The sequence below is a fragment of the Coregonus lavaretus genome (genome assembly GCF_964263955.1).
Source record: "Coregonus lavaretus genome assembly, chromosome: 2".
NCBI lineage: Eukaryota > Metazoa > Chordata > Actinopteri > Salmoniformes > Salmonidae > Coregonus > Coregonus lavaretus.
In genome coordinates, this window is record NC_139989.1 from 24,030,190 (window position 1) to 24,046,386 (window position 16,197).

A 16,197-nucleotide genomic window follows, 5' to 3' on the forward strand; every position below is an offset into this window, starting at 1 on the left:
GAATTGAGATGAGGTGTTTAATTTGTTTTGAGATCTATCATGGAAATTTGATGCCACGTTGATTCATCACAGGCAGACTTACCTACTGTCAAGGAATAATAACTTGTGGTAGGGAGAGATAAATAACCCCCTAGGGAATGGGACATCACTACATCACTCGCGCACATCAGAAACCACCAATGGATAGCCTACCACCATTAATTGATAACGAGCCTTGTGTTTTTCACAATGGCTGTACTGGCGGCAGTAATAGCTTTCCTTATATTTATCATGCAACGAATACGTACTTACCATATGAACAACACATCTGAGAACAGCAAAACAACAATGTGCCGTAATGTACCCATCCTCTGGCTGTGGTTTCAATGTGGAGTAGTACTACTACTGAAGCAGGACTTTCATTCATTAATAGCAGCTTGACATGTAACAGTCACACTTCACTCAGTCATTTTATGCAATTTCTTGGGGATTAATGATTAACCAGTGGAAGCATTGTAGAACAATTAAAACCACTGTTCAGAACTAATATTTATACTAAATGTTTTAGGTCCATACACAGATTGGCGTCATACAGTGGCTTGCAAAAGTATTCAACCCCTTGGCATTTTTCCTATTTTGTTACCTGATTTTTTTGGGGGGGTTATCATTTGATTTACACAACATGCCTACCATTTTGAAGATGCAAAATATTTTTTCTTGTAAAACAAACAAGAAATAAGACAAAAAACAGAACTTGAGCGTGCATAACTATTCACCCCCCCCAAAGTCAATAATTTGTAGAGCCACCTTTTGAAGAAATTACAGCTGCAAGTCTCTTGGGGTATGTCTCTATAAGCTTGGCACATCTATCCACTGGGATTTTTGCCCATTCTTCAAGGCAAAACTGCTCCAGCTCCTTCAAGTTGGATGGGTTCCGCTGGTGTACAGCAATCTTTAAGTCATACCACAGATTCTCAATTGGATTGATGTCTGGGCTTTGACTAGGCCATTCCAAGACATTTAAATGTTTCCCCATAAAGCACTCAAGTGTTGCTTTAGCAGTATGCTTAGGGTCATTGTCCTGCTGGAAGGTGAACCTCTGTCCCAGTCTCAAATCTCTGGAAGCCTGAAACAGGTTTCCCTCAAGAATTTCCCTGTATTTAGCGCCATCCATCATTCCTTAAATTCTGACCAGTTTCCCAGTCCCTGCCGATGAAAAACATCCCCACAGAATGATGCTGCCACCACCATGCTTCACTGTGGGGATGGTGTTCTCGGGGTTATGAGAGGTGTTGCGTTTGCGTCAAACATAGTGTTTTCCTTGATGGCCAAAAAGCTCAATTTTAGTTTCATCTGACCAGTGTACCTTCTTCCATATGTTTTGGGAGTCTCCCACATGCCTTTTAGCGAACACCAAACGTGTTTTTTTTGGCCACTCTTCCGTAAAGCCCAGCTCTGTGGAATCTACGGCTTAAAGTGGTCCTATGGACAGATACTCCAATATCCGCTGTGGAGCTTTTCAGCTCCTTCAGGGTTGTCTTTGTTGCCTCTCTGATTAATGCCCTCCTTGCCTGGTCCATGAGTTTTGGTGGGCAGCCCACTCTTGGCAGGTTTGTTGTGGTGCCATATTCTTTCCATTTTTTAATAATGGATTTAATGGTGCTCGGTGGGTTGTTCAAAGTTTCGGATATTTTTTATAACCCAACCCTTATCTGTACTTCTCCACAACTTTTTACCCTGACCTGTTTGGAGAGCTCCTTGGTCTTCATGGTGACGCTTGCTTGGTGGTGCCCCTTGCTTAATGGTGTTGCAGACTCTGGGGCCTTTCAGAACAGGTGTATATATACTGAGATCATGTGACAGATCATGTGAAACTTAGATTGCACACAGGTGGACTTTATTTAACAAATTATGTGACTTCTGAAGGTAATTGGTTGCACCAGATCTTATTTATGGGCTTCATAGCAAGGTGGGTGAATACATACGCACGCACCACTTTTCCGTTATTTATTTGTTTGAAACAAGTTTTTTTTTTTTCATTTCACTTCACCAATTTGACTATGTTGTGTATGTCCATTACATGCAATCTAAATAAAAATATATTGAAATGACAGGTTGTAATGCAACAAAATAGGAAGAACGCCAAGGGGGTTGAATACTTTTGCAAGGCACTGTAACTACACATCCATAGGCATATAGGTATTGTTATCCTCCACTACACAATAAGCAAGATAATAGTTAGCTAGCTACAGTGAGGGAAAAAAGTATTTGATCCCCTGCTGATTTTGTACGTTTGCCCACAGACAAAGACATGATCAGTCTATAATTTTAATGGTAGGTTTATTTGAACAGTGAGAGACAGAATAACAACAAAGAAATCCAGAAAAATTTTATAAATTGATTTGCATTTTAATGAGGGAAATAAGTATTTGACCCCTCTGCAAAACATGACTTAGTGCTTGGTGGCAAAGCCCTTGTTGGCAATCACAGAGGTCAGACGTTTCTTGTAGTTGGCCACCAGGTTTGCACACATCTCAGGAGGGATTTTGTCCCACTCCTCTTTGCAGATCTTCTCCAAGTCATTAAGGTTTCGAGGCTGACGTTTGGCAACTCGAACCTTCAGCTCCCACCACAGATTGTCTATGGGATTAAGGTCTGGAGACTGACTAGGCCACTCCAGGACCTTAATGTGCTTCTTCTTGAGCCACTCCTTTGTTGCTTTGGCCGTGTGTTTTGGGTCATTGTCATGCTGGAATACCCATCCACGACCCATCTTCAATGCTCTTACTGAGGGAAGGAGGTTGTTGGCCAAGATCTCGCGATACATGGCCCCATCCAACCTCCCCTTAATACGTTGCAGTTGTCCTGTCCCCAAAGAATGATGTTTACACCTCCATGCTTCACGGTTGGGATGGTGTTCTTGGGGTTGTACTCATCCTTCTTCTTGAGCAGAGGGACCTTGCAGGCGCTGCAGGATTTCAGTCCTTCACGGCGTAGTGTGTTACCAATTGTTTTCTTGGTGACTATGGTCCCAGCTGCTTTGAGATCATTGACAAGATCCTCCCGTGTAGTTCTGGGCTGATTCCTCACCATTCTCATGATCATTGTAACTCCATGAGGTGAGATCTTGCATGGAGCCCCAGGCCGAGGGAGATTGATAGTTATTTTGTTTTTCTTCCATTTGTGAATAATCGCACCAACTGTTGTCACCTTCTCACCAAGCTGCTTGGCGATGGTCTTGTAGCCCATTCCAGCCTTGTGTAGGTCTACAATCTTGTCCCTGAAATCCTTGGAGAGCTCTTTGGTCTTGGCCATGGTGGAGAGTTTGGAATCTGATTGATTGATTGCTTCTGTGGACAGGTGTCTTTTATACAGGTAACAAGCTGAGATTAGGAGCACTGTGCTCCTAATCTCAGCTTGTTACCTGTATAAAAGACACCTGGGAGCCAGAAATCTTTCTGATTGAGAGGGGGTCAAATACTTATTTCCCTCATTAAAATGCAAATCCATTTTTTGTTGTTATTCTGTCTCTAACTGTTCAAATAAACCTACCATTAAAATTATAGACTGATCATTTCTTTGTCAGTGGGAAAACGTACAAAATCAGCAGGGGATCAGAAACTTTTTTCCCTCACTGTACTGTGTATTTTTTATTAAAACACTGTTTTACATATATACAGTGGGGAGAACAAGTATTTGATACACTGCTGATTTTGCAGGTTTTCCTACTTACAAAGCATGTAGAGGTCTGTATCATAGGTACACATCAACTGTGAGAGACGGAATCTTAAACAAAAATCCAGAAATTCACATTGTATGATTTTTAAGTAATTAATTTGCATTTTATTGCATGACATAAGTATTTGATACATCAGAAAAGCAGAACTTAATATTTGGTACAGAAACCTTTGTTTGCAATTACAGAGATCATATGTTTCCTGTAGGTCTTGACCAGGTTTGCACACACTGCAGCAGGGATTTTGGCCCACTCCTCCATACAGACCTTCTCCAGATCCTTCAGGTTTCGGGGCTGTCGCTGGGCAATACGGACTTTCAGATCCCTCCAAAGATTTTCTATTGGGTGCAGGTCTGGAGACTGGCTAGGCCACTCCAGGACCTTGAGATGCTTCTCACAGAGCCACTCCTTAGTTGCCCTGGCTGTGTCTTTTGGGTCGTTGTCATGCTGGAAGACCCAGCCACGACCCATCTTCAATGCTCTTACTGAGGGAAGGAGGTTGTTGGCCAAGATCTCGCGATACATGGCCCCATCCAACCTCCTCTTTATAAGTTGCAGTCGTCCTGTCCCCTTTGCAGAAAAGCATCCCCAAAGAATGATGTTTACACCTCCATGCTTCACGGTTGGGATGGTGTTCTTGGGGTTGTACTCATCCTTCTTCTTCCTCCAAACACGGCGAGTGGAGTTTAGACAAACAAGCTCTATTTTTGTCTCATCAGACCACATGACCTTCTCCCATTCCTCCTCTGGATCATCCAGATGGTCATTGGCAAACTTCAGACGGGCCTGGACATGCGCTGGCTTGAGCAGGGGGACCTTGCGTGCGCTGCAGGATTTTAATCCATGATGGCGTAGTGTGTTACTAATGGTTTTCTTTGAGACTGTGGTCCCAGCTCTCTTCAGGTCATTGACCAGGTCCTGCCGTGTAGTTCTGGGCTGATCCCTCACCTTCCTCATGATCATTGATGCCCCACGAGGTGAGATCTTGCATGGAGCCACAGACCGAGGGTGATTGACCGTCATCTTGAACTTCTTCCATTTTCTAATAATTGCACCAACAGTTTTTGCCTTCTCACCAAGCTGCTTGCCTATTGTCCTGTAGTCCATCCCAGCCTTGTGCAGGCCTACAATTTTATCCCTGATGTCCTTACACAGCTCTCTGGTCTCGGCCATTGTAGAGAGGTTGGAGTCTGTTTGATTGAGTGTGTGGACAGGTGTCTTTTATACAGGTAACGAGTTCAAACAGGTGCAGTTAATACAGGTAATGAGTGGAGAACAGGAGGGCTTCTTAAAGAAAAACTAACAGGTCTGTGAGAGCCGGAATTCTTACTGGTTGGTAGGTGATCAAATACTTATGTCATGCAATAAAATGCAAATTATTTACTTAAAAATCATACAATGTGATTTCTGGATTTTTGTTTTAGATTCCGTCTCTCACAGTTGAAGTGTACCTATGATAAAAAATTACAGACCTCTACATGCTTTGTAAGTAGGAAAACCTTCAAAATCGGCAGTGTATCAAATACTTGTTCTCCCCCACTGTATATAGAAAAACTACAAAAATGTGATGTTCTAAGTCCACCACAATGCTTAAACCACATCAGGAGACCTTTTTAGCATTTAGCATTTACTGGGAGATATCATATGTTGAAACATATTTCCTACCTACCCATCATTGGGAAATGTAAAAAATATGGAACTACCCAGACTCTGCCTAGAGTTGGCTGTCTGACCAAACTGATCAACCGGGAAAGAAGGACCTTGGTCAGGGAGGTGACCAAGAACCCAATGGCTACTCTGACAGAACTACAGAATTCCTTGGCTGAGATGGGAGAACCTGCCAGAAGGACAACAGTCTTTACAGCACTTCACCAATCTGGGCTTCATGGGACAGTGGCAAGACGGAAGCCACTCCTGAGAAAAAGGCACATGACAGCACAAGTGGAGTTTGCAAAAAGGCACGTGAAAGACTGAGATCATAAGGCAAAAGATTATGTGGTCTGATGAGACAGAAATGTAACTCTTTAGCCTGAATGCAAAGCGCCATGTCTGGAGAAAACCAGGCACAGCTCCTCACCCATCTAACACCATCCCTACCGTGAAGCATGGTGGTGGCAGCATGCTATGGGGATGCTTTTCAGCAGCAGGGACTGGGAGACTGGTAAGGATAGAGAGAATAATGAATGGAGCCAAATGCAGGTAAATCCTTGATGAGAACCTGCAAATTACCTTAGACTGGGGCGAAGATTGACGTTGCAATAGGACAATGATCCTAAGCATACAGCCAAAGCAAAGCTGGAATTGCTTCAAAACAAGAATGTAAAAGTCCTTGATTGGCCCAGCCAAAGCCCAGATTTGAAGACTTGAAGATTGCTGCTCACCGCCACTCCCCATCTAATTTAACAGAGCTTGAGAAAATCTGCAAGGAAAATGGGAGAAAATCCCCATATTCAGATGTGCAAAGCTGATACAGACATACCCAAAATCACTCAAAGCTGTAATCGCTGCCAAATGTGCTTCTACAAAGTATTGACTCGGGTGTGAATACTTATGTAAATTAGATATTTCTGTATTTAGTTTTCAATACATTTGCTAAAATTTCTAAAAACATGTTTTCACTTTGTCATTATCATTTTACATTTTACATTTTAGTCATTTAGCAGACGCTCTTATCCAGAGCAACTTACAGTTAGTGCATACATTATATTATATTTTTCATACTGGCCCCCCGTGGGAATCGAACCCACAACCCTGGCGTTGCAAACACCATGCTCTACTGAGCTACATGGTGGGGTATTGTGTGTAGATGGGTAAGAAAAAAAAATCATATCATCCATTTTGAATTCCAGCTGTAACGCAACAAAATGTGCAATAAATCAAGGGGTATGAATACTTTCTGAAGGCACTGTATGGTTGAGGAGTTTTTTGTTTTACAGTATTTTCTTTCCTGTGACTGTCCCCTCTCTTCCTAATGATAACCTATTCCCTATATAATAAGGTAACATTTTCCTGCCTGGTGAGTGCTCTCTCCTCTCATGACAGCAAAGCTTACAGCGGACACAGTACAGGGCACAGCTGGATAACACATGGCCACATTTATCTCTCTCTCCTACAGATTACAGGCCTTTACACTGTGTGTGTGTGTGTGTGTGTGTGTGTGTGTGTGTGTGTGTGTGTGTGTGTGTGTGTTCTGTAGCTGAGTGCCATACAGAACAGTACAAGCATTCCGCTACACCCGCAATAACATCTGCTAAATATGTGTATGCGACCAATAAAGTTTGATTTGATTTGAGAGACAGGTTGACGTTTATTATTTTCCCTTAGATAGGCCAGCTGTAAAGTTCAAATTGGCTAAAATGTATGAAAATAAAAAAAGGTTTGGGCTAGGCATTAGGGTTAGCAGTGTGGTTAAGGTTAGGTTTAAAATCTGATTTTATGACTTTGTGGCTGTGCTAGCTAGTGACAACTCTACAGAGCTGCCTCCAGAACAAGATTCATGACAAAAAAAACACTACTTTTTTTTCACCACCTCGCCCATCTCTGTATCGGGTCAATATCAAAGTGGCACTTATCAAAGACAAAAATAAAGTCAGGAGAAACAGCGATTGTGTTATTTGCTCCCATAATTGTGTGTTAAACCATGTCGGGATGGAAATTAAGTTAGCCCGCTAGCCCGAACTAGCCAATCAGGCCAGCAAACGGTTGTCGTTCCCAGTATTGCATGGCACAGATTGTGACTGTATGTGTTGGTATGTTTCGTGCTTTACCAGAAACTGGAGCTGGATCGCTTCATGTTGTATGCCCACGGACCAGACCTCTGCAGGGAGTCAGACCTGAGACACGCCATGGGCAACTGCTTTGAAGCACTCATAGGTGTGTGTGTGTGTCCGTCCATCCATCTGTCTCTGTAATTCACATGTACCGTAGCTAAATACATAGTGTTGTATCTAGGTGTGTGTGTGCGTGCGTGACCATGCTAGAACCAGAGTGTTGTATCCAGGTCAGTGTGTGTGTGTGTGTGTGTGTGTGTGTGTGTGTGTGTGTGTGTGTGTGTGTGTGTTGTGTAAGTAGCAGCAGTATAACACCCATTAGGTCTAGACACATTAAGCAGCTTTATTGATCTCTCTATAGATGGGCTTTGACCTCTGGCTGGACAGGCAGTCCCTAGAGCACCACACATACACACACACACACACACACATACACACACATCCCCCCCACACACACACTAATCTCTCTGTAGGGACAGTCTCCTCTCTATCCCCCTTGGGCGGCAGGCAGCAGTAGGGGAGCTAAGCCGCGCTCGGTCCTGGGGAGAGTGCAGTGTCGGCAGCTTTCCCATCTTATCACCATCTTGATTAAACCAGATCAGCCATTCCTCCACTCCCGTGATGGGCGATGGAGTCTGCGTCCCAAATGGCACCCTTCTCCCTATATAGTGCACTATTTTTCATCAGAGCCCTATGGGTTTCCCGATTGGCTCTGGTCAAAGGAAGTGCACTGTGTAGGAAATAGGGTGCCATTTGGGACATAGCCGGGTGGCTTTAAAAAGTGGGCAAGAAACGAGAGGCAAACACTGTTGAGAGTAGTGCTGTGTTGCATCTTGGATCGTTGTGGTCCCTCTCCTCTCTCTGTTTCTGGGCCCCGGGGCCCCCAACCATACTTGTTCATTATCGGCCACGAGAGCAGCGTAGTAATCTATTCAGTCCCATAGCTGTCGCCGCCTCATCACCACCACTGAGAGAGCGAGAGCAACCGACCGAGCACCGCCACGGCAACTCAACTGCCACACGCCACACGAGTCTCTCTCTTTCTCTCCCTCTCATTTCCTCTCTCTCATCTTTCTCTCTCTCTCTATGTTTACATTGTCAAAGCAAGTGAAATAGACAATAAACAAAAGGGAAATAAACAGGGGAAATAAACAATCCACCCAAAAAATATATTTAGTTTTTTCTTTCAAAATACTGCAAAACGCAGCATCAAATTATGCAAAATCCATCATACGGGCCATATTTCTGTATTTTGAAAGTTACATATCATGAAAACTTGATTGCTGACAAGCAAAACATTTTGAGACTATATCACCAATGGACTAATGAAACAAATACCAAATGACAGTTTTTGGGTGGAATTTTCCTTTAACAGTAAACATTACACTCACAAAAGTTTTAAAAGAATATAGACGTTTCAAATGTTATATTATTGTGTATGTACAGTCTTGTAGCAATGTGCAAATAGTTGAAGTATGAAAGGGAAAATCAATAAACAGATAAATATAAGTTGTATTTACAATGGTGTTTGTGCTCTGCTAGTTGCCGTTTTCTTGTGGCAATAGGTTACAAATCTTGCTGCTGTGGTGGCACACTGGCATTTCACCTAATAGATATGGGAATTGATTAAGATTAGATTTGTTTTCAAATTCTTTATGGGTCTGTGTAATCTGAGGGAAATATGTCTCTAATATGCTCATACATTTGGCAGGAGGTTAGAAAGTGCAGCTCGGTTTCCACCTAATTTTGTGGGCATTGTGCACATAGCTTCTCTTGAGAGCCAGATCTGCCTATGGTGGCCTCTCTCGATGGCAAAACCATGCTTACTGATTCTGTACATAGTCAAAGCTTTTCTTAATTTTGGACTCAGTCACAGTGGTCAGGTATTCTGCCACTGTGTATTATTTGTTTAGTGCCAAATAACATTCCAGTTTGTGTGAAGTAATTATCTTTTTGTTTTCTCATGATTTGGTTCGGTCTAATTGTGTTGCTGTCCTGGGGCAATGTGGGGTGTGTTTCTGAACAGAGTCCGAGTACCAGCTGGCTAATGGGACTCTTCTGCAGGTACATCTCTCTGTAGGTGAGGGCTTTGTTATAAAAGGTTTGAGAATCACTTCCTTTTTAAAAAAGTGGTTGTAGAATTGAATTGCTCTGTTCTGGATTTTGATAATTAGCAGGAATCGTCCTAATTCTCCTCTGCATGCGTTATTTGGTGTTTTACGTTGTACACTGAGGATGTTTTTGCAGCATTCTGCATGCAGTCTAAATGTTTTGTGTTTGTCCCATTTTGTGAATTATTGGTTGGTGAGTGGACCCCAGACCTCACAACTATAGAGGACAATGGGTACTATAACTGATTCAAGTATTTTTTGCCAGATCCTAATTGGGATGTCAAAATTGATGTTCCTTTTGATGCCATAGAAGACCCTTCTTGCCTTGATCGTTCACAGCTTTGTGGAATTTACCTGTGCTGCTGATGTTTAGGCTGAGGTAGGCATAGTTTTTTGGGCTCTAGGGCAAGTGTCTAGGTGGAATTTTTATTTGTGGCAACTGGACCTTTTTTTGGAACACCATTATTTTTGTCTTATTGAGATTAACTGTCAGGGCCCAGGTCTGACAGAATCTGTGCAGAAGATCTTGGTGCTGCTCTAGGCCCTCATCTGCAAACAGTAAACATTTGACTTCAGAGTGTAGTAGGGTAAGGCTGGGTGCTTCAGACTGTTCTAGTGCCCTCGCCAATTCGTTGATATAAATGTTAAAGAGGGTGGAGCTAAAGCTGCATCCCTGTCTCACCCCGGTGTATTCAAACAACCACACACTTGTTGTTTGTATACATGGATTTTATAATGTTGTATGTTTTCCTCCCAACACCGCTTTCCATCAGTTTGTATAGCAGACCCTCATGCCAAATTGAGTCAAACGCTTTTTTGAAATCAGCAAAGCATGAAAAGACTTTACTTTTGTTTTGTTTGTTTGTCAATAAGGGTGTGCAGTGTGAATATATGGGCTGTCGTACGGTAATTTGGTAAAAAGTCAATTTCACATTTGCTCAGGACATTGTTTTCACTGAGGAAATGTAGGATTCTGCTATTAATGATAATGCAGAGGATTTTCCCAAGGATGCAGGTGATACATATCTCACGTTAGTTATTGGGGTCGAATATGTCTCCACTTTTGTGGATTGGGGATATCAGTCCTTCGTCCTAAGTATTGGGGAAGATGTCAGAGCTGAGGATGATGTTAAAGAGTTCAAGTGTAGCCAATTTGAATTTTTGGTCTGTATATTTTAATATTTAATTTATGATACCATCAACACCACAGGCCCTTTTGGGTTGAAGGGTTTGTATTTTGTCCTGTAGTTCATTCAGTGTAATTGGAGAATCCAGTGGGTTCTGGTCTTTAATAGCTGATTCTTAAGATTTTTAATTGATCATTTATATATTTTTGCTGTTTGTTCTCTGTTTAAGGCCAAAAAGGTTGGAGAAGTGTTTTACCTACACTACATGACCAAAAGTATGTGGACACCTGCTCGTCGAACATCTCATTCCAAAATCAAGGGCATTAATATGGAGTTGGTCCCCCCTTTGCTGCTATAACAGCCTCCACTCTTCTGAGAAGGCTTACCACTAGATATTGGAACATTGCTGCGGGGTCTTGCTTCCATTCAGCCTCAAGAGCATTAGTGAGGTCGGGCACTGGCTCGTAGTCGGCGTTCCAATTCATCCCAAAGGTGTTCGATGGGGTTGAGGTCAGGGCTCTGTGCAGGCCTGTCAAGTTCTTCCACGCCGATCTCGACAACCATTTCTGTATGGACCTCGCATTGCGCACGGGGCATTGTCATGCTGAAACAGGCAAGGGCCTTCCCCAAACTGTTGTCACAAAGTTGGAAGCACAGAATCGTCTAGAATGTCATTGTATGCTATAGAGTTCCCTTCACTGGAACTAAGGGGCCTAGCCCAAACCATAAAAAACAGCCCCAGACCATTATTCCTCCTCCACCAAACTTTACAGTTTGCACTATGCATTCGGGTAGGTAGCGTTCTCCTGGCATCCGCCAAACCCAGATTTTTTCGTTGGACTGCCAGATGGTGACACGTGATTAATCTCTCCAGAGAACGCGTTTTCACTGCTCCAGAGTCCAATGGCGGCGAGCTTTACACCACTCCAGTAGACGCTTGTCATTGCACATGGTGATCTTAGGCTTGTGTGCGGCTGCTCGGCCATGGAAACCCATTTCATGAAGCTCCTGACGAGCAGTTCTTTTGCTGACATTGCTTCCACTCGGTAGTGAGTGTTGCAACTGAGGACAGACAATTTTTACCCGCTACGCGCATCAGCACTCGCCGGTCCCATTCTGTGCGCTTGTGTGGCCTACCACTTCGCGGCTGAGCCGTTGTTGCTCCTAGACGTTTCCACTTCACAATAACTGCACTTACAGTTGACCGGGGAAGCTCTACCAGGGCAGAAATTTGACGAACTGACTTGTTGGAAAGGTGGCATCCTATGACAGTACCACGTTGAAAGTCACTGAGCTCTTTAGTAAGGCCATTCTACTGTCAATATTTGTCTGTGGTGATTGCATGGCTGTGTGATCGATGTTATATACCTGTCAGCAATGGGTGTGGCTGAAATATCCGAATCCACTAATTTGAAGCGGTGTCCACATACTTTTGTATATATAGTGTATATATATCCATTTAGGATAGATAGCTCCTCATGTTGTTGTCTGTTTAGTGTGTTCCAATTTTCCCAGAAGAGGTTAGATTCAATGGATTCTTCAATTACATTGAGCTGATTTCTGACGTGCTGTTCTTTCTTTTTCCTTACTGTATATTAGGGCTGCACGATATATTGTTTCAGCATCGACATTTCGATGTATGCATCCGCAATAGTCACATCACAGAACGTGCGATTTAGTAAGGTAAACATATATCAGTCTACAATATATATTGTTTTTAAATGTTAAACTAGCATTATATCTGTCTGATATAACGTAATTTACTCCGATTTATGGGTTATTGGATACACAGTTTATTATAAATAATATAATAATATGCCATTTAGCAGACGCTTTTATCCAATACATATTATTATTATTATTATTATTATAAACACTGAGTTCGTTGCTGCACGTGGTTGACATGCAGGCTCTGCTTGCGCGTGACGAAATGATGAGCGAGGAACAGGCAAAAAAGGCAGAAATTGAGAATTTGGTTGCAAAAAGAAATGCATCGTCAATTATATGGAAATATTTTGGCTACAGACAGGATGATGTTGACCAAAAACAGGTACTTTGTCGAGAGTGCCTTGCAGTTGTTGCCACAACACGAGGCAACACGAGCAATCTGTTCGATCATTTAAGGCGGCACCACAAATCTTCGTATGATGAGTGCAAAGCATCTCAATGCCCTCCAAAGCAAAAATCGATTTCGGATGCCTTTGCCAGTATTACACCATACGAGAAAGGTTCCAAACGGCAGTGAGAAATCACAGATTCATTTCACGTCGCCAAAGACATGGTAAAAATTAACACGGTTACCAAAGAGGGTTTTAAAAACATGATCCGGTCGCTTGACAAGCGATATGTAATGCCATCACGCAACTATTTTTCTCAAGTTGCCATCCCAGAGTTTTACGAGAAATGAAAGGCACAAGTTGAAACAGAGCTGTCACAAGTGTAATATTATACAGCAACAATGGATTTGTGGTCCAGCCGGACAACGGAGCCCTACATAAGTCTGACCGTACCCTTTATTAATGAGGACTTCCACCTGAAAAGTCGCTGTTTGCAAACTGCATTTTTCCCGGAGGATCATGCATACATCCTGTATTTTTTCATATCGCAATATATATCGCAGAAAAACAAAATATCGCAATGTCAGTTATTTCCAAAATCGTGCAACCCTACTGTATATCTGTACTGTTTTAGTGTTTCTAGTGAAGGCGTAGCCTCAGGTATTCTGGGTCTCTTAGGTTCCTCAATCTTTTGCATTCTTCATCAAACCATTTGTCATTGATAATTTTAATAGGTTGTCTGGTTGAAATATTTAGATTTGATAGGGAAGCTGAGTGGTCAAATATACTGTTTAGGCTTTCTACTGCCAAGTTTACACCTTCACTATTGCAGTGAAACGTTTTGTCCAGGAAGTAGTCTACACTACTTTCCTTCCATGCATAGCATTTCTTAATAGTATGCATTTTGTTCAGCTTTGATGCTTCATGATTGAGTATTGCTTTATTGAAGTAGGCTGTGATTTTGCTGTGATCTGATAGGGGTGTCAGTGGGCTGACTGTGAACACTCTGAGAGACTCTGGGTTGAGGTCGGTGATAAAGTAGTCTACAGTGCTGCTGCCAAGAGTTGAGCTGTAGGTGTACCTACCGTAGGAGTCCCCTCGAAGCCTGCCATTGAATATGTACAGTACCAGTCAAAAGTTTGGACACACCTACTCATTCAAGGTTTTTTCTTTAATTTGACTATTTTCTAAGTTGTAGAATAATAGTGAAGACATCAAAACTATAAAATAACACATCATCAAATAGCTACCTTTTGCCTTGATGACAGCTTTGCACACTCTTGGCATTCTCTCAACCAGCTTCACCTGGAATGCTTTTCCAACAGTCTTGAAGGAGTTCCCACATATGCTGAGCACTTGTTGACTGCTTTTCCTTCACTCTGCCGTCCGACTCATCCCAAACCATGTCAATTGTGTTGAGGTCGGGGGATTGTGGAGGCCAGGTCATCTGATGCAGCACTCCATAACTCTCTTTCGTGGTAAAATAGCCCTTACACAGCCTGGAGGTGTGTTGGGTCATTGTCCTGTTGAAAAACAAATGATAGTCCCACTAAGCCCAAACCAGATGGGACGGTGTATCGCTGCAGAATGCTGTGGTAGCCATGCTGGTTAAGTGTGCCTTGAATTCTAAATAAATCACAGACAGTGTCACCAGCAAAGCATAAGACCTCCTCCTCCATGCTTTACGGTGGGAAATACACATGCGGAGATCATCCATTCACCCACACCGCGTCTCACAAAGACACGGCAGTTGGAACCAAAAATCTCCAATTTGGACTCCTGACCAAAGGACAAATTTATACCAGTCTAATGTCCATTGCTCGTGTTTCTTGGCCCAAGCAGGTATCTTATTCTTATTGGTGTCATTTAGTAGTGGTTTCTTTGCAGTAATTCGACCATGAAGGCCTGATTCACACAGTCCCCTCTGAACAGTTGATGTTGAGATATGTCTGTGACGTGAACTCTGTGATGCATTTATTTGGGCTGCAATTTCTGAGGCTGATAACTCTAATGAACTCATCCTCTGCAGCAGAGGTAACTCTGTGTCTTCCATTCCTGTGGCAGTCCTCATGAGAGCCAGTTTCATCATAGTGATTGATGGTTTTTGCAACTGCACTTGAAGAAACTTTCAAAGTTCTTGAAATTTTTCGGATTGACTGACCTTCATGTCTTAAAGTAATGATGGTCTGTCATTTCTCTTTGCTTATTTGAGCTGTTTTTGCCATAATATGGACTTGGTCTTTTACCAAATAGGGCTATCTTCTGTATACCCCCTCTACCATGTCACAACACAACTGATTGGCGCAAACGCATTAAGAAGGAAATAAATTCCACTTTTAGGCACACCTGTTAATTGAAATGCATTCCAGGTGATTACCTCATGAAGCTGGTTGAGAGAATGCCAAGAGTGTGCAAAGCTATCATTAAGGCAAAGGGTGGCTATTTGAAGAATCTCAAATATAAAATATATTTTGATTTGTTTAACACTTTTTTGCTTACTACATGATTCCATATGAGGTATTTCATAGTTTTGATGTCTTCAGTCTTATTCTACAATGTAAAACATTTTTATAATAAAGAAAAACCCTTGAATGAGTAGGTGTGTCCAATCATATGACTGGTAGTGTACAGTGCCAGGTTGTGCCTAGGGGGGCATATTGGGGAGGAAATGCTGTCAATTTCAGGTAGGTGTTTGTCCCCCTTTGTGGTGAGGTTGTCAGGTTCTTGTCCACTTCTGGCGTTGAGTCACCATAGACTAGTTCATGTCCCTGGGCCTGGAAATGGTTGATCTTCCCCTCTAGGATGTAGAAGCTGTCTTCATTAAAGTATGGGGATTCTAGTGGGGGGATATAGGTAGCACACTGGAGGACATTTTTCTCTGTTGAGGTTATTTCCTTATTTATTTCTAACCAAAGGTCCTGTTCTGATTATTTTAATAGAGTAGGTTAGGTTAGGTCTGCTCTATACCAAATTAGCGTGCCACTGAGTCTCTTTTCTGTTTCACACCTGGTAGTTTGGTGGATGGGACTACCAGCTCTCTATAACCTAATCTCCTCTAAATCATGTTTCTTTTAGGATGAATGTGTCTGTATTTCCAATTTATCTGGTGAGGTCTGGGTTCCTACTCTTTATTCCAAAGGCAAATGACCTCAGACCTTGTATATTCCAGGATGACATAGTAAAAGCTTTGTGTTCCATAGTTTCCATTGTTGTTATTTGTATGGTTTCGGCTCAGACCATTAGGTGTGAGCAGAGCATGCTAAGCATCTGGTGCAAGCCTCTTAGGTCGCAGGATGTGGCTTGGGTGGGTGTATTTCTTAGGCCTGTTTCTGTTCTCACGGCCTGGGCATCAAATCAAATCAAATGTTATTTGGCACCTTACAGTGAAATGCTTACTTACAAGCCCTTAACCAACAA

The 16,197-nt window shown here is 42.4% G+C and overlaps 1 protein-coding gene across 1 annotated transcript in view; it reads left to right on the top strand.

Annotated features, from left to right (window-relative positions):
- Positions 1–16,197, top strand: part of LOC311138616 (ribonuclease 3-like) — a gene marked incomplete at both ends in the record, with an annotated part of 241,316 nt that overhangs the window by 143,604 nt on the left and 81,515 nt on the right. Inside the window, 1 exon segment of the mRNA XM_084173376.1 lies at positions 7,486–7,588. Within this exon segment, the coding sequence (XP_084029502.1) occupies positions 7,486–7,588 (103 nt within the window).